The sequence below is a fragment of the Fonsecaea pedrosoi genome (assembly GCF_000835455.1).
Source record: "Fonsecaea pedrosoi CBS 271.37 unplaced genomic scaffold supercont1.10, whole genome shotgun sequence".
NCBI classification, from domain to species: Eukaryota; Fungi; Ascomycota; class Eurotiomycetes; order Chaetothyriales; family Herpotrichiellaceae; genus Fonsecaea; species Fonsecaea pedrosoi.
Genome location: NW_013550606.1, coordinates 246,892 through 270,807, shown reverse-complemented (window position 1 = coordinate 270,807; position 23,916 = coordinate 246,892). Strand labels below are relative to the sequence as shown.

Below are 23,916 nucleotides of genomic sequence, written 5' to 3'. Positions count from 1 at the left end.
TGCTTCTGCATACGGATGGACCGGATTGGCTGCTTTAGAAGCAGGTTGATGCGAACTGTGCGGGTCCTCCTTGATATGAATTAGCTGCCCCCTAAGTCGGGCATCGAGCACGCCATGTGCGGTCTAGACAATGGCCGCAATTGCCGCATGCCCGGCAAGGTGTTTGTTTGGGCGCACAGAGCCTCATTGGGGCCACCAGGGCTATCATTGGGTGGTGTCGAATGTGGTATCGTCATTTGTGTAACATCAGGGAGAGACAGGCTCTACAGCTAAGATAAGCAACGCGAGATAGAGCCATGGCAACCTCTTCGTCGCAGAGGAGGGCGGGGTTTGGGCGACATGATATATCATCGGCAGATTGAAGTTTGGAGGTGGAAAGTGAAAGATCAAAGGCGGAAGGTAGAAAGAAGGAGGAAGGAATGATGAGGCTGCCGGCCACACTGCCCAAGAAACCTACAGTGGAACCTCGGAGAAACAAACCCCCGAAGATTCTCAGCCTTGCCGACTACAAGTACATGGGCACCTCACCGACACCATAACGGATGGAACAGTCCAGCGGAGGGTATTTATAGGCATGTATGCGGTTATGAGGCGTGGTCTGAGCAGCAAAGGTTCGAGTAGGGGAGAGGAAGATTCTTCGAGGTGGCAAGGAAGCAATCTGGTTCACCCTCTCTCATGGTCCCACCTTTGTCGATCCCTTGCTTTTCACTCGAACAACAGCTACATCTTCCCGGCTCTCATGGCAGAGTGTAGCCTCCGTCAATAAGGACATCACTTCCAGTTTGGAAGCTCGAGGCATCACTCGCCAGGTACAAGTAGAGACCCTTGAGTTCGCGGACATGACCCTGGCGGCCCAGCACTGCCATGCGATGGGCCTCATTCTCACACAGCGGGGAGGCCCCCATCTTTGTCTGGAAGAATCCGGGACTCACAACGTTGACGCGCGCAAAGTCCCTCCACTCTCTCGCGAGGCTCTTGCCGAGATGGGTGACGGCTGCCTTAGTCGCGTTGTACACAGGCTGGTCGACGGGTACGTTGACTATGTGGGCCGACATGCTGGACGTGATGATCAGGTTCCCTCGACCCTGTTGTTTGAAGACCTCGCCCGCGTACTTGGCACAGAAGAAGACGCCATCCACGTTCACTGACATCTGCTTTCGATACTCGTCAACCGTCTGCTCGAGAATCGGCTTTGAGATGGCCATCCCGGCGTTGGCGACGAAGACATCCAGCCGGCCAAAGTCTTTCACCAGCTCGTCCACCGCGTGTTGGACCCGCAACGGCTCTGAAACATCGACCTGATACGCTTTGACCTTGATGCCATGTTGCGACGCCAATTGTTGCCCCTTGGATTTGGCGGCGTCGTTCGTGTTGTACCAGAGTGCCAGATTGGCGCCAGCTTCTGCCATGGTTTCGGCGACCGCAAAACCAATGCCGTCCGACGCACCGGTGATGCACACCAACCGACCTTTCATGGAGAGTTGCTCAAAAACATTGTTGGGTGTGGCCGGGGTTGGCTTTGGGGGCCGGGGAGTCGCGCATTCTTCTATTGACATGGACATACTGGATGGAGTTGGGAATGTGGGAATGAGACGAAGCCAGAACTTGAAGATTTCACACGAGTGAAAGATCGCAAAAGAGATAAGGAGGAGAGGGCCAGAGTCGTCGGTATATGTGGGATTCGCTGACAAGGATTAGTGGCTGTTTCTCGGGGCAATGCCGTCCGATTTGGGACCGATTTGGGATCGACAGGGTCACTTCGGATATTGCTTTGGACGATTCGAGTGCTTTAGTATCAATTGTATGGCACACCAGAGAAAATCGATAAGCAGTGAGTGTCCTTGTTCATCTCGTCCATGCGGCGAATCGATTCCTCCTGACTGGTAGAAGCTCTATAGACAGAGACAGTATCTGCCTAGAGACCAAGGAACCATACTGTTTGTCAATCAGTGTGTGGCTTACAGAAGCGGCATATCCTACTAAGATGGCTGTGACTACATCGAGCTGCCTGGTTACACTACAGCCAAGTGTACGAGAAAGGATGGACAACCCCTCCCAGGTGCCACAACCTTGATTGACAATTACCCGATTGGGGTGCATGGGGCCGTATGCGCACGAGTCATGTACCCCGCACAAGGCTACGAATTCCACACGAGGCTGGTGACGTAACTTTTCTTCCTCGTGGCTGGTGCCTGGTGGTGCTGGTGTGCTAGGCTACACTATAAGCAGCTTTCTATATTTCATCCCTCTCGACTCCTCTAATCCCTAAATCCCAACGAGCTAGTTGAGTTCTGCGTGCTCAACATGGCCACCCAAACACAACCTGAAATCATCCTCTACGACCTGGCCTGCACCAAGAACGTCTGCTTCTCGCCCGCCGTCTGGCGCATCCGCCTCATGCTCAACTACAAACGTATCCCGTACCAGACCATCTTTGTCGAGTTTCCGGACATTGAACCGACGCTGAAAGGGCTGTGAGTGTTCGCCCTCTTTTACGGTTTCCTCCTTGTTATTCCCAGCTACATACTTTCGATACCATGTCTCCCATCTATCACAAGTTAGAGAGGTAGGTATTCTCCCTCACTTGATGACAACCCTGTTATTAGAGGCATCGCCCCCTCGAGCGGAACTAGTTCGTCGTCCCAGATCAAATACACGGTGCCGGCGATCCACCACGTCCCGAGCAACACGTCCATGATGGAGTCGGGTGCGATCGCCCAGTTCCTCGAGTCGACGTACCCGGACCCGCCAGTGCCGTTGACGTCGGAGCTCGGCCGCGAGATCGAGACCCAAACACGCGCCGTGGCTGGGAAGGTGTTCCGCGCATCGATATTGCCGCGCGAAGTGAACGTCCTGTCGCCCCGCGCGCAAGAGTACTTTCGGCGCACGCGCGAGGCTGCGCTGGGCGGCCACCGCCGGCTCGAGGACCTCCTTGATGAGACCAAAGAGGACGAGAGCTGGGCCGCCGTGGACGATGGCATGCGCGCCGTGGGCGAGCTGATGCGCACGAACCGCGCTGACGGGCCCTTTGTGCTGGGTGCCCGTCCCAGCTACACCGACTTCTTCATCGCCGGGTCGCTCCAGAACGCGCGGGTGGTGGACGAGGGCGTGTTTCTACGGAATATGCGCTACCCGGGCTTCAGGGACGTGTATGAGGCGTGTGTGCCGTACATGGAGAAGAATGATTGAGTAGAGATCCCGGAGGGCGGTATTGCGGCTCGTCGGTCGTATAGACGGATACCTAGATAGATACGCTCCGTTCTCTGCTTAACAAATAGAGTTAATGAATAGATGATCAACAAAAATTCCTCCCTGGACGAGAATCGTTGAGATAGAATCACCTAACCACTGCCGAGGACTTGCATAGCGATCCTACCACACACCTACCTTGTACCTACCTAACTACTACGAGATATCCCATAAACACATCTATGGATGTACATGTAGCCATGCATAAAACCACCACATTTACATTCACCCCCTTCCATTTGAGCCTTCTTTTACTGATCCTTCTCGCTCCGCGCACCTCGCTTACTGACTTCTTACCTCTAGGAAAAAGGATTCCCGCATTCTGCCTAAAGTCCCAACCATAATAACCACCGATGACCCGAAGTCTTACCCCAAGTCACCCAGGGTTGGGGCCGATGAGATACTGGGGCTTCTTGGCTGGGTCCTTGGATTGATTACTCCCGCTACTGCCGCTACTACTACCGCCACTACCTCATATAGTCTGGGCAGGGAGGTTGGTAGGGTATCATCCATGCCCGCCAAAGTACTGTTGTACCTGGGAAGGAATTATTATTCTTCCCCCCTCCGGAGTTTGCCCTTTTTGGCCAACTGCAAAAATTTGGGACGCTCTCTCCAGAGCACATCCACAAACTACAAACGGCTCCTGATGTGATAGGCCTGACAGGGAAATGTACCTCTTGTAGGAAGTTCTTCATATTCTCAAACCGTGCTCTGCGTTGATCAGTAGCTAAAGACCAGAATGCTTGAAAAAGGCCCTGTCCGCTGCTGATCAGTAAGTCAGGACTAGGGGGGAAAAGGGAGATACAAATCTGGTCAAACAGTCGCCGTCACACAACCGACATCATGAAGTTCACAGAGGGAATGTGGCGGACCCGGTCGGGCGTGTCTTTCAACTGGATGGGCAACGTGGAGCGGCTTCACGTCGATGAACACAACGCCGTCGACCTCCTGCTCACAAAGGCGCCGAGGAGCCGGGGCGACACCCTCAACGTCGGCACCCTCTCTGCTCGAGTCCGCACTCCGCTTCAAGGTGTCGTCGCCGTGAACTTCTCCCACTGGACCGGCGAGGAGGATCAGGGCCCTCATTTTCCCCTGTTCGAGTCGCCGCCAACCCCAACCATCAATCACTCCAAGGGCCGATCGTTGGACTATACGAGTGGACCGCTGGCCTTGTCCATCAACACCACCCCAAACCAGCTGGCTTTCACATACTCGTCCAACTCGAAAAGACTCACCGGCCACTCATTGCGGTCCATCGCCGTGGTGTCGTCCTCGGACACGCCCAGGTACAGGATCGACGAGGGCATGTACGCACAGCAGGACAACTATATCCTCCTCGAGCTCGACCTCTCGGTCCACGAGAAGATCTACGGGCTCGGGGAGCGGTTTGGCCCGTTTGTGAAGAACGGGCAGACGGTCGACGTCTGGAACGAGGACGGCGGGACCAGTTCCGAGCTGACGTACAAAAACGTCCCCTTCTACCTGTCCAGTCGCGGGTACGGCGTCTTCGTCAACAACCCCGGCAAGGTCATGCTGGAAATCCAGTCGGAGCGGACCACGCGGGTCAACATTGCCCTCCAGGGCGAGAGCCTCGAGTACATGGTCATCGCGGGCCCGTCGCCCAAAGACATCTTGGACCGCTACACGGCCCTGACCGGTCGTCCAGGATTGCCGCCGGCGTGGTCCTACGGTCTCTGGCTCACGACCTCTTTCACCACGTCGTACGACGAGCAGACGGTCACCTCGTTCCTCGAGGGTTTCAAGTCGCGCGATATCCCTCTGAGTGTTTTCCATTTTGACTGTTTCTGGATGAAGTCCTGTGGGTATTCTCCGTGGCAGATTGGTCCTTCCATCACTTCTCCCTTCCGTTTTGAGTTACGTTCTGCAGCTGTAAGCCAACCAACATACTGACGGCCGAGTGAACAGTTCAATGGTGCGACTTCCAATTCGACGACGAAAACTTCCCAGATGCCCAGGGCTACCTGCGCCGCCTGAAGGAGCGCGGCATGAAGGTCTGCGTCTGGATCAACCCGTACATTGCGCAGGCGTCGCCCCTGTTCCTCGAAGGGAAGAAGAAGGGCTACTTCATCATGCGCGCTGGCACGCCGCGGCCGACCGTCTGGCAATGGGACAACTGGCAAGCCGGCATGGCCGTAGTGGATTTCACCAACCCAGCCGCGCGGGAGTGGTACGCCTCGCACCTGCGGAGGTTGATGGACATGGGCGTGGACAGCTTCAAGACCGACTTTGGCGAGCGCATCCCTTTCCTCCCGCACCAAGTCACGTACCACGACGGCAGCGACAGCGTGCGCATGCACAACTTCTACGCCTACCTGTACAACAAGACCGTGTACGAGGCGATGCAGGTCAAGGGCAAGGCGCCGTGTCTCTTTGCTCGATCTGCCACGGCCGGAGGGCAGCAGTTCCCCGTCCATTGGGGAGGAGACTGCGAGAGCACGTTTGAAGCCATGGCCGAGACGTTGCGCGGCGGGCTCTCCCTCGCGCTCTCGGGCTTTGCCTTTTGGGCTCACGATATTGGCGGCTTTGAGGGGCTGCCCGATCCAGCCCTATACAAGCGCTGGGTCCAATTCGGGCTGTTGGGGAGCCACTCCCGTCTACACGGCAGCTCGAGCTACCGCGTGCCTTGGATCTACGACCCAGAGAAATACCCGGGCGAGGATCAAGCCTGCAGCAAGGTCCTGAAGGAGAGCGCAGAGCGGAAACTGGCGCTGATGCCCTACCTCTTGCGCGCGGCGCTCCAAGGCCATCTCAAGGGCACGCCCGTCATGCGAGCCATGTTCCTCGAGTTTGGAGAAACCGACATGAACGTCTGGACTCTAGACACCCAGTATATGCTCGGCAGCGAGCTCCTTGTCGCGCCGGTGTTTGATAAGGGAGGAGAAGTGACCTTCTACGTCCCGCTCTCTCGGACAGACACGAATGCCACCCCTGCCACGCAGTCCAAGTGGCGGAGTTTCTTTGACCACGGCAAAACATATGAAGAAGGCCGGTGGTACACGGAAAAACACAAATTCGATACCTTGCCGCTTCTTATCAGGCCTGGGGCTGTGGTCCCATACAATCCGACCCTGAAGGCGCCAGATGGAGACATCTTCAAGGGTCTGCAGGTCCTAGTCAACGGGCCACTGGTTAGCGAGAAAACAGTCGAGCTTGTCGAAGCCAGGGATGTGTCGCGGGTATCAAAGGCGTTTACTATCGAGCAGAGTCTTGTCATCAAAGGGATAGAAGGCGTCCAAGTTCTAGATTTGTCAAAAGCATAGATATCGACCAGTTTGATCTGAGACTCGAGGACGTGGTCTTGTGGTTTTGAGCGTGTCATTCGTATGATAGACCCAAAATAGAGTAGAGCCAACATTGATTCGGTAGAGGCGTCATGGGGTACATCGAATCGTCACATTCTCCCCCATGTCCAGCCTCCTTGGTTATGATATAGGGGCGGGTGCATTGTAGTTTTGTATCCAAATATGTGACGACAAAGGTCAAATGTAGGAGGAATGGACCCGCGGTTGACCTTTTCGAAGATACAGGACGAATGACAGATGTAGACCGACTATACGTAGGTACATACATATCTTGATAGTTTGTGGCCGTTATAGACGGAAAACTGTGCAAACCTGCCAAACCTGCCAAACCCGCCAAACAATTGCCTGCGTCTGATATCCCGTGACACTTCAACACGCCATACCACGCTGACTATTTCCACAAGAGTCAATAATCGAACGCAATTTCTTCGCAACATGGCAGAGCAAACCGCGCACTTGATCAGCTTGGTGGGCAAGCAACAGTCGAAAAGGTGTCGTGCAAAATGAATCGCCATGGGTTCCGCCCTGTGGACGAGAAGTGGCACCAAAGGACGGCATCATGAGACCTAACAAACAGCTAACAACGCTTTCTATACAGCTCTTACGGGGCATGCTCAACCTGCGGCCGACTTGACCCATTAACCAATCGTACTCTGGCGATGTTGCTCCAAATATGGTGAGGTTTGGAACCATCTCATCTTCAGACCTGGGCCTGAATCTGACCAAGTTCTAAAATGCGGACGACCAAAGCACCGTGCCAGAACCAGGATAGAACGACATCCCAAACGAAGTCGGTCCTCTCCACTTGGCGATCCCTCAAGTCGCCTCCCATCCTGCCATGCCACTGTGACAAGATCCTCTCCACGTATGGGGCATATTCTGGGTTATCTTCCGGCGGGAACCTCGGATCTGACTCGTTTTTGCCCCAGACCAAAGCCACCAACGTCCCACTCCCACCGAAGTTGTACCGTTACACGAGCGCCCTGGCGCCCCAGGAATGCCATTTCGAAAAGGATTGGCTGTGACTTTAGCCGACATACAAAGTCACAGCGGGGTATCTCACGAGGGAACGTTGAGTGTCTAGCTCCGGATAATCATTAGGTGCCACCACCTTTGACCCAATTTGGGATAACAGCTCTTGGTACCTTGCGTGATATGAGGAGGGCGGACTGCGCGGTTTCCACAGTGAAAAGCCGGGGCCCCATGGTTGCGCCCAAGAAACCCCCCCAGAGAACTGATTCAATCAGCCGAACCCCCGCTCCTCCTACCTTTGGCGACTATGATTGCTACTATCAAAAGGACAAGCTTTGAGACAATGTAGCATTCTTCATGGCATTCTGTCGCTACCAGTTCTGCTTTTGGAAACTGCCCGGTGGGTTAGGCGATGAGGACGCTCGTCGACCAAGTCGCTTGAACAGTAATACGCAGCTACTCTCGAAGCGAACATTGCAAATTACCCGTTAGAGTGGTCTCACGTATGGTTCGTCCGTCAAGAGGTGTCCCGGCTCGATCGAAGGAGCTGTCTGGGCCTACACCAATTGTGAAATTGAACATCCATCGGGTTGGTTATATCTCCACCGTTGTTGGATAATGTCTCTGGACCGTTCCAAAGGATCCTGCTTGCATCCGGAGGATATATAAGGTCTGTGACCCTCCACTCTTGTGTAAATCATTGCCAGTTCTCAAAGAACTCCATCATTCTTATCTCAACTTCCACAGCACAAGGGACTAGTCCTTTCTCTTCACCACCTTGGTAAGAGATGGCCGTCGAACAAAAGGCAGGAGATACAATCCACTTTGAAACATCGGACGATGGACTCGGTTATCTCAAGGACGTGGGTCTCCACGATGCTACCCTTGCCAGTGGTGCCCTCGAGGGCACTGCCCAAGAGCACAGCATGGGCGTTTTTCAGGCTTTGAAGGCGTACAAGCGCGCGGCATTCTGGTCGATTCGTAAGTTGAGCCCTGGACTCCAGATAGAGGTATCTGGCCAGCCAGCGAGTTGGATATCTGGTTCTCCTCAGAGCAAAACTAAGTCCTCGAGCAGTCATCTCCACCACCGTCGTCATGGAGGGCTACGACGTCACGCTGTTAGGCTCGTTCTACGGCTATCCGAGCTTTCGACGCAAGTACGGAGAATTTCTGAACGAGGAGAGCGGCTACCAGATCTCGGCCAACTGGCAGCAACGCTTTAACTGCCTAGGTGCCTTTGCCAACATCATCGGCGCTTTGTTGAACGGTTGGGCCACAGCTAGATGGGGCCACCGCAAGGTACTCATGGTCAACTTGTTCTCGCTGGCTGGGCTCATTTTCATCGTCTTCTTCGCCCCTACCATTGAAGTCATGCTCGTCGGACAGTTCCTCTGCAACATCCCCTGGGGTGTTTTTGCCACGACCGGGCCTTCATACGCTGCTGAGGTCACACCATTGGCTATTCGAGGGTATCTCACCGCGTACGTCAACCTCTGCTGGTGCATTGGGCAGTTTATCTCCGCTGGCGTCCTCAAAGGCCTCGTCAACAACACGACGCAGTGGAGTTATCGCACTCCAATGGCGATTCAATGGACTTGGCCGATTCCGCTCTTCCTCGCTGCTTGGTTTGCGCCGGAGTCGCCCTGGTACTTTGTCCGAACGGACCGAATTGAAGCCGCCAGAAAATCGTTAGAAAGGCTGACCCAGCCAGAACACCATGGCGAGATCGATGCCACTATTGCTATGATGGTTCACACGAACAAGCTCGAGCTCCAGGAGCGAGCCGGTGTCAATCTCTGGGATGCTTTCCGAGGCACAAACCGCCGGCGGACTGAGATTGCCTGCATGGGCTTCCTCTCCCAGATCACGAACGGCGGCGCACTCTGCTACAGCGGATCCTTCTTTTTCCAACAGACCGGTATCAGCGCCAATGCCGCGTATGCCATCTCGTTGGCCGGGACCGGCATTGCCTTTCTGGGTACCATCATCTCTTGGTTTTACATTTATCGCTGGGGTCGTCGCATCATCTGGCTCACTGGATTTACCTGTCTGGTGGTGATTTTGTGGACCATCGGTTTCCTGGCTCTGCCATCACAGACCAAGAGTCTAGCGTGGGGACAGTCGATTCTGTGTCTTGTCTGGTTGGGCGCCTACTCCATGACCGTGGGGCCCATCATCTACACACTCGTCGCCGAGATTGGCTCAACTCGACTCCGGACGCAGACGGTGGTCCTGGCGCGCAGCACGTATTATGTTGGGAACATAATCTGCGGTGGACTGCTTCAGCCTGAGCTGATTTCTCCGGGAGCATGGAACGCCAAGGGGAAGACTGTATGTTCCGCTTCTTTCCCTTTCATTTATTTATTGCTTCCAATGCCGCGTTTTTCACTGGTATGCCCTTGCTGACCTCTGATGACTCAAGGCTTTCTTCTGGGCCGGCCTTGCGACGTTGACCTTGCTGTGGGGTTACTTCCGCTTGTTTGAGACCAAAGACAGAACCTTCGGTGAACTGGATTTCATGGTAAGAGAAATACACCCCGATTAGCTGATTGAAAATGTAGTTGCCGTGCGCTGACCAAGATGGACGGTTACAGTTCCAAAATAATGTCCCAGCCCGCAAATCTGCCAAGTATCAGATCAGAGAGGAGGAGCTGTATGCCGCAGACAGCGAGGAGAAGAAGTCGTCATCCCAAGTGGCCTAAGACGGTGTCTGGTTTGTTGCCAGTGACAACGAGGAGAGACGAATGCTGCATATTTGCGGCTATGTAAATGCACGGAGGTTGGCTCTTGATGGAGGAATCTATACCATCTCTATACCATCACTCAATGGCACGAGAACGTGTTGACCTGCCCATTCAGTGCTACCTAGCCACACCCTCCGGGTCGTCTGACTTTGTCTTGTATCAGTCCCACTTTGCAGCCTCACCTAGACACCCAGGCCGGCTTTATTTTGACTAGAGCTTTCCCCTCCCTCCGTCTTCTGTAGTCGAGGTGACATCTTCTCCCAGAGGTGAGGTGAAGTAGTAGAACACAGGCGAGGCTGTGGAGAGGTCGGCCCGGCACGGTGGAGGGTGTAGACCACCTGTGCAATGCATGGCGAAGGCACTTTACGAGTGTGGTAGTTAGTGTTTTGAGGATAGGGGGCGTGGAGGTCTGGACCTTTTGATGATCGTTGTCCCCGTCAGAGGTCAATGAGAAGAGCAGGGAGGGGAGGAAAGTGGAATTGAGGCGGAAAAGAGATCCGTCGGCCTCGTCGTCTCGCCTCGGGCCATTTCATCATCGGAGCGTCATAACGTTGACGTGGGAAAAGCAGCCCGGCCATTGGAATTGCTTCACGGTGGAGAAAAGAATGAGTTGGGTGATTGAAGGGTGAGTAAAGCAAGGAGTGAGGCACATCAGATCAAGATGGGGAATAAATCCCTTATAAACAGCATCACTCACACCCTCCCTCTCCCATTTTCCTCACAACCTCCACCTCGAAACATCAATGCCGCTCAAGCCTCACTGTATCTCTGTCCAAACATACCTCAAGCCCACCTCAGTTCGACTTGGTGCTCACCGAACTCGCCTTCTTCTCTCATCTCTGCACCACCCGCCCATCACGACGGCTCAGCCTCGCCTCCAGACCCTGCAACGTCACTTCTCATCCTCGTCGCCCACCATGACATCAAACGTGAACTCGCGCAATCAGTCATTCAAGCTCGACAAACTGTTCGACGTCTCTAACAAAGTGGCCCTCGTGACGGGCGGCGGCAGCGGCATCGGGCTGATGATCACGCAGGCGCTGGCGACCAACGGGGCCAAAGTCTACATCTGCGGACGGACCGAGGAGAAGCTCGAGCGGGTGGCCGAGCTGTACGGCCAGGACATCCCCGGCCAGATCATCCCCGTGACGGCGGACGTGTCGCAAAAGGACGACATCAAGAGACTCGTGGGCGAGATCTCGTCCAAGGAGAAGTGTCTGTGCATCCTGGTCAACAACGCGGGCATCTCGCTCAACACGCAGCAGACCGAGGCATCGTCGGCGGAAGAGATGTCCAAGAACCTGTTCGACGACGCCGACGAGACGTTCGACATGTGGACCGACACGTACCGGACCAACGTGCCGCAGCTGTTCTTCATGACGACGGCCTTCCTGCCGCTCCTGCAGGCCGCGCACGAGCACAACGACAACTTCTCCGGCACCGTCATCAACATCACCTCCATCTCGGGCATCGTCAAGACGGCCCAGCACCACTTCGCCTACAACGCATCCAAGGCCGCCGCGAACCACCTCTCCGCCATGCTGGCCAACGAGGTGGCCCAGAACGGCCTCAAGGTCCGCATCAACAGCATCGCCCCGGGCGTCTTCCCCAGCGAGATGACCGCCGGCGACAGCGGCGGCGACCAAAAGTCCCACATCCCCCGCGAAAAGTACGAGAGCAAAGTCCCTGCCCGCCGGCCGGGGGAGGACCGCGACATGGCCAACGCCATCCTCTTCGCCGCCACCAACCAGTACTTGAACGGCCAGACCGTCGCCGTGGATGGCGGCTATATCCTCAGTGCCGGCAGCGGGCCGTAAACGCTGGAAGCATGTGGTGCTCAACGTATTCGCCCGCGAGAGGTAAAATACAACCGAAGAGAGCGGTTCAATGCAGCACCTAACAAGAGCGTACCCACCCCCTTTCCCCCCCCCCTTCGTGCACTGGTCACTTACTTGGCCATTTATAGCATATGTCATTTATTACATGTCATTTGTGTGTTTCGATCGACGCAGGAATCGGGTCAGCAGGCTTGTTGAATTCAAGAGCTCACCGGTTCCTTATGAACCTGGTTACCGCCCTACATATCGCACCGCAAAGGCGGGGTATAAAGCAGAAGCTACAGACGTGTGCCCAAACATGAACATGTAACAGATGGATAAGATTCGACAATAAAAGATTATCTATCTCTATCTATAACTTCTATTGTTTGACTCGATTCTCTCCTGAGCTATAGATTGATGTTCCTCGAATACTTGTTTTTCGTGTTTAAAGTGTCCAAATTCGAACTGTATCGTCTCATCTCATACATTAGCCATGGGTTAATTAAAGACATGGAAGCCCAAGAAGGGACAAGATAGATTTGAGAAAAGAAAGTTCGGAATTTGGTATCAATAGGGCCACTAGACCTTTTCCATGGCATTTTTCTTCTCCTCACCAACCTCATAGTTTGCCCCGTCAGCGCTCAATTTTGTGTCAGTATCTGGCCCATCAGCCGAGCAGGGTTTGCTTTCGTCCTGCTGGCTCGCAGCAGCCTCTTTCGCTGCCTTGGCCGCGGCTTTTTGAGCAGCTGCAACCTTTTTCAGATTCTTCCACTCCATGGCCAAAGCCCCAAGGATGGTCGCCGCCGATGCAGCCACACCGACATAAAAGGCAGTTCTCAGCGCGTCATTGTACGCGACGAGCACGGAGTGCAAGAGCGGTGGCGGCACAATGCCACGAAGATCAGTGGCTCCCACGTGCGTGACCACATCCGCGTTCACACCCGGAATTTTCTCCAGATCGGACGCAAGCGTGTTGTCGAAGATGTTGTTGGCCACGCTGACAAAGATGGAACCGCCCAACGTCTGCGCAAAGAACATCATCGATGCACCCGTCGCCACGTCCTTGCGGGCCAGTGCAACTTGTGCAGCTACACTAGGCTGTTGCATGCCCAAACCCAAACCCAGCCCCCAGATTGCCTGATACCCGATCCACTGTGGATGAGGTGTGGTGGTTGTAAAGGTGCTAATGAGCCCTCCGCCAACGGACGTCAAAATGCACGACAGGTACATCCATTGCGTGAAGTACCCAATCTTGCGGGTTGCAAAGCCAGCGAGCATGGAGGAGCAGGTGATGCCCAACACAGCCGGAAGATTCATGATTCCCGAGTGAACGGCCGAGGCACCCTTGATGGCTTGGAACCAGATAGGCAGAAAGTAAACTGTGGTCATCATTCCTGACCCGCTGAAAAATGCATATAGCACGCCAGCGGCGACGGAGCGGGTTTTGATGATCCGAGGAGGGATGGTAGCGTTCTCCTGAAAGACATGTTGCAGGTAAACGAAAATGCTGAAAAGTATTCCCGAAAGGATCAACAAGACAATGATGCGAGCGTTGGACCAAGCATATGTGGTACCTCCCCACTGTAAGGCCAAAAGGAGGCAGACAATAGAAGGAATGAAGACCGCTGTCCCAAGAGGGTCAAGTTTCTGCAGTTGTTCCTTCAGAGGAATTTTGGTTCTTTTGGTCGCGCCCTCTGGAAGCTGAAGTACAAAGAATAGCACCACCATCATAGCTCCACCGATGGGAAGGTTGATGTAGAAGCACCACCTCCAAGAGATCTTGTCGGTAAAGACGCCGCCCAGCAAAGGTCCGGCGACCGAAGCGACTGCAAACACGGCGCCAAAGATGCCGCTCCAAGCAGGTCGCTTGTCTAATGGGACGAGGTAGACAATCATTGTGATGGCCCCTGAGAAAATGCCTGCGCTGCCTATGCCGGCAATCGCACGACCGATTATAAGTGCAGTGGAGTTTGGAGCAGTGCCGCAGACTAAAGAGCCCAACTCGAATATCGCGATGCAGGCAATGTATACCGTCTTAGGGTTGTAGAAGGTGTAGATCCGGCCGATGAAGAGTTGGAACGCAGACATTGTGAGGAGATAGGCCGACGCATACCAACCCACGTCTGCCAGGGAGTTGAAATGGTTGGTGATGACGGGAATGGCTGTGGCGATGATCAGACGGTCCTGGCTAGCTTGTCAGTTCTCGAGAAGAATGAATGGGAATTTCTGATGCTATTACCAATGCGACCAGGAAAGCGGTACACATCATCGCAGCAACAATGACAACAACCTTCGAGAGGGGAGGGTATTCATCTTGGTTGTCAGCCTCAACGCTAGGAGGAGTGGCTGTTTTAGAAGCCTCTCCGCTAGGGTGGTTCTGCGAGTCTGTGAATAGCTCCTTTTGCGCCATATGGTTCAAGACTGTAAGAGATCTGGATTTCCTGTAGTTGTAAAGTATGAAAGTTGTAGGCTATGTACGAATGCCCAACATGAGAATGGCGAAGAGGACATTAATATTCGACGTGGGTCTCGTGTTCTCCTCCATGACAAACCTACCTTGGGTGGTGTATTCGCGAACAGGCTACAGGCAAATGGACCAGTATACTCTCTCGGACGCGAAAAAGGGACTGAATGAAGCAGCCATACTGAAAGCGGCAATGTAGCAGAACCATCTCTTCTGATCCAAAGCACCGGTCAACGGGGACTTGGAGGAGTGGGTGCAAGTCGTGGAGACCGAGATTCGGGCCCGAGGACCAAAGCTGCGTCCGAGTCAGTGCGCAAAGACGGACGTGGACAAATCAGCTCTCGGATCAAGATGTTCAACAAGGACAATGGCTGCATTCTTTGACAAGGAGAAGCTCTATGCAGCAAGGTGATTGTCCGCGAGAGATGTCTGCAGTGGACTGAGAAGTGAAGTGAAGACGCAGGATGAGGAAGAGATGGTGAGGCACTAATTCGGTGTCAGACGCAGCCCTTTTTCCCTATTGGCTGGAAGTCTTGTCTCTAGTATTTCGCGAGTCTCTGTCTGTCTCTGTCCTCCACTTCACCATCACTTTACCTTTGTCACAAGGATTTCTTTCCCGTTCACAACACCAGCTTGAGTGAGATCTTCTCATGCGGAAAATGATGCTGTTACCTTCCATGAGCCGAAGATCAAGATACTCCACGAGGGCCACGCACTGCCGGGAATGTTTTCCGACCTCAGAGGCACCGATGCTTCAGTGACATCAGGATTCAAAATGACGTTGACCTCCATAACGATGAAAATTCATCACTACGAAGCCTCTTCTCACCCATTCCTCATTTCCTCGTTCGAACTTCCTAACACCTGACATACAGCCAGCTTCTTCTCGCGAAAATCATGGAGACAATTAAAAACACGGTCAAAGAGGCTACTGGTGGCAAGGGCCAATTCGAGCAGGGGTTTCTCCCCCCGGTCTCTCACCAAGATCCTCCCGGGAACGAGGGTGATTTGCCTGTTGAGGCTATTCATGATAAGCTCCCAGCAGCGGACGGCGGGTGGCAACCATACAAGGCGGCTGGAAAGTTAGAGGGCAAGAAGGCTCTCATCACTGGTGGAGACAGCGGTATTGGACGGGCGATAGCGATTTTGTATGCCATGGAAGGTGCCGACAGTTTCATCGTCTATCTACCAGAAGAAGAGGAAGATGCTCAAGAGACCAAGCGCCGGGTCGAGAAACTTGGACGGACGTGTCATCTCTTCTCCACCGACCTTAGGCGACCGGAGAATTGTCAAAAGGTGGTAGACGCCGCGCTGCAGGCCATGGGCAGAGTCAACATTTTGGTATGTGGCCTAATTCCTGACTTCTAGTAGGTGCAGCCTGCTGACCCCAACACACAGGTCAACAATGCCGCGTACCAGATGATGCAGATGGACATCACAGACATCTCCATTGAGCAATGGCACAAGACATTTGAGACGAACATCCACCCATACTTTTACCTTGCCAAGTTCCTTGTCCCACATATGAAGCGTGGTGATGCCATAATCAACAATGCATCAATCAATGCTTACATCGGGCGACCCGACCTTCTAGACTACACATCTAGCAAAGGAGGCAAGTTCTCCCCTCAATCAGCCTGGGTAGTTAAGACCATTTCTGACTGTGCCTGACAGCAATCATTTCATTTACGCGCGGCCTCGCAAACCAGCAAATGAGCAAGGGCATCCGAGTCAACGCTGTCTGTCCCGGTCCAGTATGGACGCCCCTCATCCCGAGTACCATGAACGAAGGCGCACAAAAGCAATTCACTTCGCCCCTGGGCCGCCCCGCGCAACCGAGTGAAATTGCCACGTGCTTTGTGTTCCTGGCAAGCCCGGACAGCAGCATGATTAGCGGGCAGAGCTTACACCCGAACGGCGGGGTGATTGTTAACGGTTGACCCGATGGCCTAGCCTAGGTGTGGTTGACATTCACGAGGTCAACGGTCCAACACTGGGCTAGAATAGCGGTGGGGGCGAATGACTCTTCGAATGGTCCTTATGGATAAAAGGAGGTTTCTTTGCTAGCTACATGCAGAATGGCACTCCCTTGAAATATTACAATTGATGTGCTAGATATAAGCTAGCTGGCCACGTTGTCGCAACTCCAATACCCAACCCAAACCACACTTCTTGCACAAGTATATCCAAAGTTGAACAGCCAACATCGACCTCCTACAGCATGCATAGCATAGCTATTATGCAGGAGAAGATATCATCATGTCTGAAAATACATTATGACCCGGTTGCCCGTACGGGACAGGAAACCCGTAGAGAACAATAACTCTGTATAGAACCCTAACGTCGAAACCGAGCAATGGGTATCTGAGTATCTAGGGATTCTAGGTATCAAGGTAGGTAGGTAGGTAGCCAGACCACAAGCAGAGAAGCAGCGAATTACATCAACGTGACTAATCAGGGGATCCATTCCCCTTCCATGGTGCATCCGAAGCCGAAAGGTACGTCGACAACAAGGACGTACATATATAGTTGAAGATGAGTATGTTGGTGGGAATTGAAAAAATGGCTCTCTTCCCCATCCATTCAATCCATCCGTATTTGGAAGAGCAATGGCTTGTGTATCGCCGAGCTCGGGGTGCTCTTCTTTATTGAGCGGTTTGGCTGCAGCTTTCAATTTCTGACTTCGGGGTGATCAGTCATCGACAAAGGCAACTTGGTTCAGTTGCACGCCGTCACGACCGTCAAGCTGAACCGCTTCTCAAGCTGCTCAAGCAGCGACAACGCCAGGGCTCTGTCCTGCACCGTGGCGACAGTGTGCCGGTGCGTCGTCTCTGGAGGAAAAGACTCATCGTAGACGGACGAAGGTGGTGACGGCAACGAGGCCTGTGCCGCGAAGTCTGGACACGGAGAATCGGCCTCGGACGAGGACATGGCCAAGGACATAGAGGACCATGACGAAGAGGTCGAAAGTTGTGCGCGTGACATCCTCCGTGACTTTGCCATGGCGCCAGCGGCGGCAGGACTCAAGTACTCTGGCACGGCCGAGAGAGAGAAAGATTGGCGTTGGGTGGAGGCCGCGGTCCGCAGCAGGTATTGGTAGGATTTCCTGACAGAGGATCTTCTCCGGGCGGAGGATCTGCGCGGAAGAGGAGGCACGGAGGTCGTCATGACGCCTGCGGTGGTTGTTCCCGCTGCTGCTTCTTCTTCTTCTTCTTCTTCCTCTTCCTTCGTTTCCTCCTCCTCTTCTTCTTCATCGTCTTCATCTGGTGAAGCAAGGAGGATGGCCAGGTCTCGAATGCGGATTCCTGCAGTCTTCTCCTGGAACTGAGGAGCTTCCAGTGCCGTCTCCGAGGGCGAAGTGCTGGTCTCCGATAGAACGGACTCGGGGTTCTCGTTCAAGACGGGAGGGGAATGCTCGTCAGGCGTCGTTGAATACACAGAATCGCCATCCTCGACTTCTTTCGTGTCCGAAGATTCCTTCTGAGGCTCTGGTGCACTATCAGGGATCTCGCTGACCTTGTCATCGCTGGAAGTTTCGGCTGTAGATTTCGCCCGTCTCCAAAACATGAAGATGGAGGCCTGTCGCTTAAGGACGTCGCAGAGCCTCTCGAGAGACGACGTCATCCTGCTAAACCAGTGCGAATTCTCCTTTCCGACGTCCGGTTCCCCCGAGGCGCGCAAGAACTCAGCCATGACGCCCGAGGTCTCGTCAACCGAAGACCTCAGACGTGCGACCGAGGCGGTCTGCTTCTTGACCTCCTTACACAGCTGGTCCAGGTACTTCCTGTCAGCCTTGGTCTCGCAGTTTTTGCGCTGTCGAGAAAGCTGGGCGAGCAATAGGTTCAGCTTCTCTGACATGAATTGCAGTTGCGATTTGAGGGCTTCAATAGCGCTTTGGCTATCACCGATTCGCTGCACAAGATCGGACATTCTCCGTTCAAGTAAACCCTTCAGCGACTTAAAGTCTTGCTTGTTGGACCGAATCGTCCAGAGGACTTCCTGGACGTCTTTGCGATAGGTCGACACGCAGTCGCCGTAACTCTCAATCTTCTCGAACATGGTGTCAAGCCGGGGCAAGACGAGGCCAAATCTCTCGCTAAAGGTGCCCTTGTCAGCCAATTTCCGCATATAACTGTTTCGAGGGTGAGCTAACATACCATATCTCGAGGAGAATGAGTCGATCCATGTCGTCCAAAGCAGCTTGGGCCGTTTGCTTCACATGTTCGATTTCCACAGAGAGCTCATCCCAAGTCCAGGCGGCAAGGTCGTCCGTCGCACAGTCGTGGTCAGGGCGCTCAAGTAACAGGCCATGTCGACTTTTGAGATATTCTTCGAAGTTTTGCCAGGCTTGCCCGAGCGCTGCCAGATCAGCCTCCCACTCAGCTTTGCGCGGATGGTCGTCGCAATCAAGAATATCTCTGACATAACCTCCCATTAAATGAAGTTTGGGAAGTAGGTAGTGTTGTAGATATTGCAAGTCGACCTTGTGCTTTCGTTTGGCGCCTTTGTGCAATTTCAAATTCTGTAGCAGTGCGTGAATCACTTTTGCGGCATCGCTGATGTCGCCTTCACACCGCCTGGGATTAGTGACAGACATGATGAGAACTGTGCTGGGGTTGACAACAAACAGCTACGGGATTTCTCAAGAACTGCCATCAAGAGCAGGGGAAAGAGGAATATGGGAAATGTTTTCCAGACATATACCCGCTCGTCGCACAGATACTGGTGGGCCTGTCCAATAGCAACAGATCGACCACCACTAAATATCTGGGATTGCTTCAAGTATGCAAGGCTGAGGATGATTGTTGTTGGATGTGATTCGGCGCATAACTTCCGATTGTTGTGCTCTTGGTGCCAAATGCCCCGAGATTGGGGTTGGAAAAGCACAAGAAGCGGACAAAAGCCTTCGACCGAGCAGCAATATTTGGTCCAACTTCCGAGAACGAGGCTTCACAGATTGAGCGGTCCACACTCAGAGATAAATAGTCCAACCTACCGTGCGGAACTGGATGGCATGGAAACAACCCCGCCAGTTGGGCCATGTTCTTGAAGAAGGATCAGCAGGCGAGCGTACTGAAGAACCCCAGCTTTTTGGGCACTTGCTAGCTCAAGCTTGAGGGACTGGGCATAGCCAAGTCGAGTCTTCGCTGAAAAGTGGATGGATGGTGTAACTCGGTCGCCTGACTCGAGGGAAACTCCATTGCCTGTAGCTAAGGCAAAGTTCATAGGCAAGATGTGGACAAGTAATGAGGAAGTCATCTTTGAAGGACGTGTATCACCATTGTTTTGACAGTGAGGGGACGATCAAAGTCGGTCCGAAGTGCATAACCCCACACCGTACACGAGGGTGGAAATGACCAGTAGCGAAGATCTTCGTCCCTCAACCACTGCTGAGTGGGCACAAACGTTGGTGCAATTTGCAGATTCATTGGCTATTGAATCCACCAGAGCTTCTTCGTGGCCTAGTTGGGTGACTAGGAACAACAGACTGCAGATCCGCAGGGCAATATCAGGGCATTTAATTTGATTGAGTCGGACTTATATATCCTCTTGAGAAGACGATGAAGGAGAAGACTGAGAGTGGTCGAGAGAAGGGAGACTGATCAAGAACGCGGTCAAGTTCTCTACGCGCATCAATACGCGTACTCAATGTATGACTCAACGTGGAAGGTGCAAGTGGATACGGATGTACCTACTGACTAATATATCACGTGCACCCCATCAATGTCTGAGCGTGTCACGTGTTACTTGGCACAGATCTGTTGGCTGTTCGTATCTGCTTCGTATCTCCTTCGCTTCCTCAATCGCCAAAGTGGTCAATGACCTTCTCTACCCTGCGTCCAATTTGCCGGCTGCCTGATTTTTCATGTCCAGTTGCAGCTTCAAGTCCAGCCAATAACCATCATTCTTCCCACATCGTCCATCTTATATATCGGCAAATTTTGAAGTAGAGTTGCATTTCTTTCTCTGCTTAGATTTACTACTTTCTTTCCCGTTGAGGATCGACATGATAGTTCGCATGGTGCTACCCTCCCTTTGTCACTCGCGCAGGCAATTCCCCAAAATCACGCGGAAATCAGGCGTCTTCTTCACCTGCATGTCTCCAAGAACATCTGGCTGAAGACATGAGCGCCGCTGGACCTTCTCCGGGAAAGGCATTCTCCTGCATTCGGTGCTTTGAGCGCAAGGTCAAATGCGACAAGCAGAGCCCCTGCTCGAATTGCGCCAAGTCGAATGTGGAATGTATCTTCCGTATTCCGCCTGCCCCTCGCCGCAGGAAGAAACGTACACATGAGGAGCTGCTGCTTGCCCGACTCAAGAAGTGCGAAGAACTCCTCAGGAGCAAAGGCGTTGATATCGACAATGAACTCACACCCACTGTGCCCCTGGCGTTGACAACAGTTGAGAGTCCTTTGACCTCGCAGCGTCTAGGCTCTCCACAGCAGCTGAGCCCTGCCGCAGAAACTGTCATCAGAAAGCAGCGCGAAATCTTCGCTGCGTACCCGCCCGAGCTCAAGAAATCCGGCCAGTTGATTGTGGACCAAGGGAAATCCCGCTTCATTGAAAACCCTCTTTGGGCAAGTGTATCTGACGAGGTAAGATTTCTCAACTTTTGCCAGGGCTTCTCGCGTTTCGAGCGGGGAAAGAAAGTTTCTTATCCAGAGACACAGATCTTGTCCTCGGGGCGTGTTCTCTGTATCGTCGATGGTGAATGGCTGATCTGGCTTCTGTAGTTCCGACAACCCAATGAAGCTATCGCCGAGTATTCCGAGGACGAGGATGAAATCGGCTCTCCCATTGAAGAGAGCGCCGACTTCATTCTCGGCTATACCCCCTCTAGCAATCCGGTCCAGCAATTACACCCCTCGTCCACTAATATCCTCGTCCTGTGGCAAATCTTCCTGGATAATATCAATCCAATGTCCAAGCTGATTCATCAACCAACTCTCCATAAGACACTGGTTCAAGCCTCCTCACATCTCGATAGCATACCGCGGGGTTTCGAGGCACTGATGTTTGCCATCTACAGCTCAGCCGTCTACTCGATCGACGATGACGAGTGTGAAATGAAGCTTGGTGAGCCTCGAAAGATCCTGCTCGCAAGATACCGACACGCGACCCGTAAAGCCCTTGCCAGGGCGAGATTCATGGCAACGTCAGAGCTGGTGGTCCTCCAGGCGTTCTTCCTCTACCTTTTGACCATGCGCGAAGACTACGATGCCCGAACCACTTGGACTTTGGCCGGGGTGGCTAGTCGCATCGGGCAGGGCATGGGACTTCATCGCGATGGAACGAGCCTGGGGGTCTCGCCGTTTGAGACGGAAATGCGTCGACGTCTGTGGTGGCAAATCACGACCTTGGATTTCCGGTCAGCAGAGCTCAGTGGCTCTGGTCGATCCGGTGATTTCTCCATGTCTGATACGCTGATACCCAGCAATGTCAACGACGAGGACATTTACCCGGATATGAAGGAGCCGCCAGTCTCCCACACACGACCTACGGAGATGATATCATGCCTTCTGCGCTGCGAGCTCGGTAACTTCTGGAAGGAGAAGTTCAAGCAGAGATCGACTGTGGCTCTTGAGCACCTGCGCATTGACTCGCCCTTCAGCAGTTACCTGGAAGAGAGGGATGCCTTTATCAACGAGCTGGAACAGCGACTGGAAGAAAAGTTTCTGAGATACTGCGACCCGTCCAATCCCATACAATTCATGGCGATCATAATCGGGAGAGGAGCCATCAACAGCATGAGGCTCATGGCTCACCATCCCCGCAAATGGGCCAAAGAAAAGGATGTGCCTCCTTCTGAAAAAGAATATCTCTGGAACATCTCGATGAAACTTCTCGAAGGCATCAATTTGGCCCATTCGTCCAAGCAGTTGCGGAGGTTTATGTGGCACACCAGAGTCTTCTTTGCATGGCAAGCCTTCATCTACATTCTCAACGAACTCAAAGAACGCACACTTGGCGACGAAGTCGACAAGGCATGGCAAGAGATCGACGAGATCTACCGACATCATCCTCAGTTTGTGACTGATTACAAGAAGCCCTTGCATGTCGCAGTCGGGAGTCTATGTCTCAAAGCCTATAGCGCAAGGGAAGCTGCACTGCGTGAGACTACCCGTGGTGTTTTCCCGAAGGTGACGCCCGAGTATATTGGGATCCTCCGCGAGCAGCGCGAAAGTGGGCCGCTCATGCGTGCAACGACGGCCGCTACGGGTTCGTCAGTCAATGCGCCCGAAAATGTCGATAGCGCGGCCGTCGGTGACAAGAGCAGCGAACAATACTCGACTGGGATTGGGTGGGACACTGCTCCCTTGTCGGAGCAATCGACCAGCAACTTCGATAATTCCCAACTCCCTATGAGTGGTTTCTCTGGCGGCGCGGGGGCTCCGCGTCAGCTGCCGCTCCCTGCATTTCAGCCCATCCCGACGCCTCTTGCGGGAGACGGCATTATGCTCGCGTCGCAGCCGACATTGGCGCAAGACCTGGATGTGGGGGATATGCCCATGGACTGGGCACAGTGGGATATGATCATGCAGGACTTTGATGGCCAGATGCCATATCGCGGCTGAATGACGGGGGATGATTCTTGTGTTGGGGACTTTGTATGATAATCTAAGAGAAGGTTTTGTTGTCGATTTGGCTGCCCGCGACCGATGACATGAGGTGAAGAGCATGTATGCACGACCAGGGACGACAACGACGATGATGACACACTTCGCTCAATGGATTTGCGAGGAGGGAGGATGCATGCATACATATGTACAATGTATACTGAAGCAATGAAAAACAGCTCAACTCCCATTCTCGCACGTCGACTCTTTACTTTTGCGTACTTTTATTCCACAAAGACAAGGCCGACACATGGACACCAAACAAGGAAAGTCTGCCGAGGACCATAAGATCACGTGCTGCGCCAAGACGAAACTCGCCCTTTGATGGTCCTCTCAGCTTCCACTCTTCAACTCTCACACCCCGTGTTGCTTCAGCTACACTTGTCCGCATGACTTTTGCGAATCATCACCGTTCAGCTGAGGACAAGAGCCTACGGCTGCGGGTCACGACCTGCTGCAAATATCCACATGCTCCATCTCCAATCGAAGCCTAGATGCTGCTGCTAGACCGCCTTCGGTTCCCCTCTCTGCGTTGCTTGAACGAGGCAAATGCCCCTGCAGCTGAAGAGAAGGTGGTGCATTGAGACCACCATTGTAACACTCGAATAGACAAAGAGGTAGGTTGTTGTCGAGTATAAAAAGGCTCCCTGGCGCTATCTTAATCGGTCATTCTGTGGCTCGTGCACGCAAGGAGAGCAAGAACTTCGAACTACTCCCTCACAGCAT

General features: G+C 53.4%; 9 protein-coding genes across 9 annotated transcripts; 6 read left to right on the top strand and 3 right to left on the bottom strand.

Moving 5' to 3' along the window:
* Positions 1 to 737: 737 nt before the first annotated feature.
* On the bottom strand, positions 738 to 1,562 carry Z517_12570 (uncharacterized protein; the record flags this gene model as incomplete). Its single annotated transcript, XM_013422514.1, has 1 exon — positions 738 to 1,562. One exon carries the CDS (start codon positions 1,560 to 1,562, stop codon positions 738 to 740), a length of 825 nt encoding a protein of 274 aa, XP_013277968.1.
* Positions 1,563 to 2,304: 742 nt separating this feature from the next.
* Z517_12569 (uncharacterized protein) lies at positions 2,305 to 3,189 on the top strand (the record flags this gene model as incomplete). The annotated part of the gene is made up of 2 exons (XM_013422513.1): positions 2,305 to 2,474; positions 2,607 to 3,189. The coding sequence occupies 2 exons, from the start codon at positions 2,305 to 2,307 to the stop codon at positions 3,187 to 3,189; spliced, it is 753 nt and encodes a 250-aa protein (XP_013277967.1).
* Positions 3,190 to 4,092: 903 nt separating this feature from the next.
* Z517_12568 (uncharacterized protein) lies at positions 4,093 to 6,530 on the top strand (the record flags this gene model as incomplete). Its single annotated transcript, XM_013422512.1, has 2 exons — positions 4,093 to 5,068; positions 5,176 to 6,530. 2 exons carry the CDS (start codon positions 4,093 to 4,095, stop codon positions 6,528 to 6,530), a joined length of 2,331 nt encoding a protein of 776 aa, XP_013277966.1.
* Positions 6,531 to 8,332: 1,802 nt separating this feature from the next.
* Z517_12567 (uncharacterized protein) lies at positions 8,333 to 10,246 on the top strand (the record flags this gene model as incomplete). Its single annotated transcript, XM_013422511.1, has 4 exons — positions 8,333 to 8,525; positions 8,620 to 9,875; positions 9,967 to 10,065; positions 10,139 to 10,246. 4 exons carry the CDS (start codon positions 8,333 to 8,335, stop codon positions 10,244 to 10,246), a joined length of 1,656 nt encoding a protein of 551 aa, XP_013277965.1.
* Positions 10,247 to 11,205: 959 nt separating this feature from the next.
* On the top strand, positions 11,206 to 12,105 carry Z517_12566 (uncharacterized protein; the record flags this gene model as incomplete). Its single annotated transcript, XM_013422510.1, has 1 exon — positions 11,206 to 12,105. The coding sequence occupies one exon, from the start codon at positions 11,206 to 11,208 to the stop codon at positions 12,103 to 12,105; it is 900 nt and encodes a 299-aa protein (XP_013277964.1).
* Positions 12,106 to 12,687: 582 nt separating this feature from the next.
* On the bottom strand, positions 12,688 to 14,518 carry Z517_12565 (uncharacterized protein; the record flags this gene model as incomplete). The annotated part of the gene is made up of 2 exons (XM_013422509.1): positions 12,688 to 14,292; positions 14,348 to 14,518. The coding sequence occupies 2 exons, from the start codon at positions 14,516 to 14,518 to the stop codon at positions 12,688 to 12,690; spliced, it is 1,776 nt and encodes a 591-aa protein (XP_013277963.1).
* A 951-nt stretch (positions 14,519 to 15,469) lies between these two features.
* Positions 15,470 to 16,512, top strand: Z517_12564 (uncharacterized protein; the record flags this gene model as incomplete). Its single annotated transcript, XM_013422508.1, has 3 exons — positions 15,470 to 15,913; positions 15,971 to 16,213; positions 16,282 to 16,512. 3 exons carry the CDS (start codon positions 15,470 to 15,472, stop codon positions 16,510 to 16,512), a joined length of 918 nt encoding a protein of 305 aa, XP_013277962.1.
* Positions 16,513 to 17,290: 778 nt separating this feature from the next.
* On the bottom strand, positions 17,291 to 19,169 carry Z517_12563 (uncharacterized protein; the record flags this gene model as incomplete). The annotated part of the gene is made up of 2 exons (XM_013422507.1): positions 17,291 to 18,668; positions 18,730 to 19,169. The coding sequence occupies 2 exons, from the start codon at positions 19,167 to 19,169 to the stop codon at positions 17,291 to 17,293; spliced, it is 1,818 nt and encodes a 605-aa protein (XP_013277961.1).
* A 1,528-nt stretch (positions 19,170 to 20,697) lies between these two features.
* Z517_12562 (uncharacterized protein) lies at positions 20,698 to 23,148 on the top strand (the record flags this gene model as incomplete). The annotated part of the gene is made up of 2 exons (XM_013422506.1): positions 20,698 to 21,168; positions 21,307 to 23,148. 2 exons carry the CDS (start codon positions 20,698 to 20,700, stop codon positions 23,146 to 23,148), a joined length of 2,313 nt encoding a protein of 770 aa, XP_013277960.1.
* Between the last annotated feature and the right edge of the window lie 768 nt (positions 23,149 to 23,916).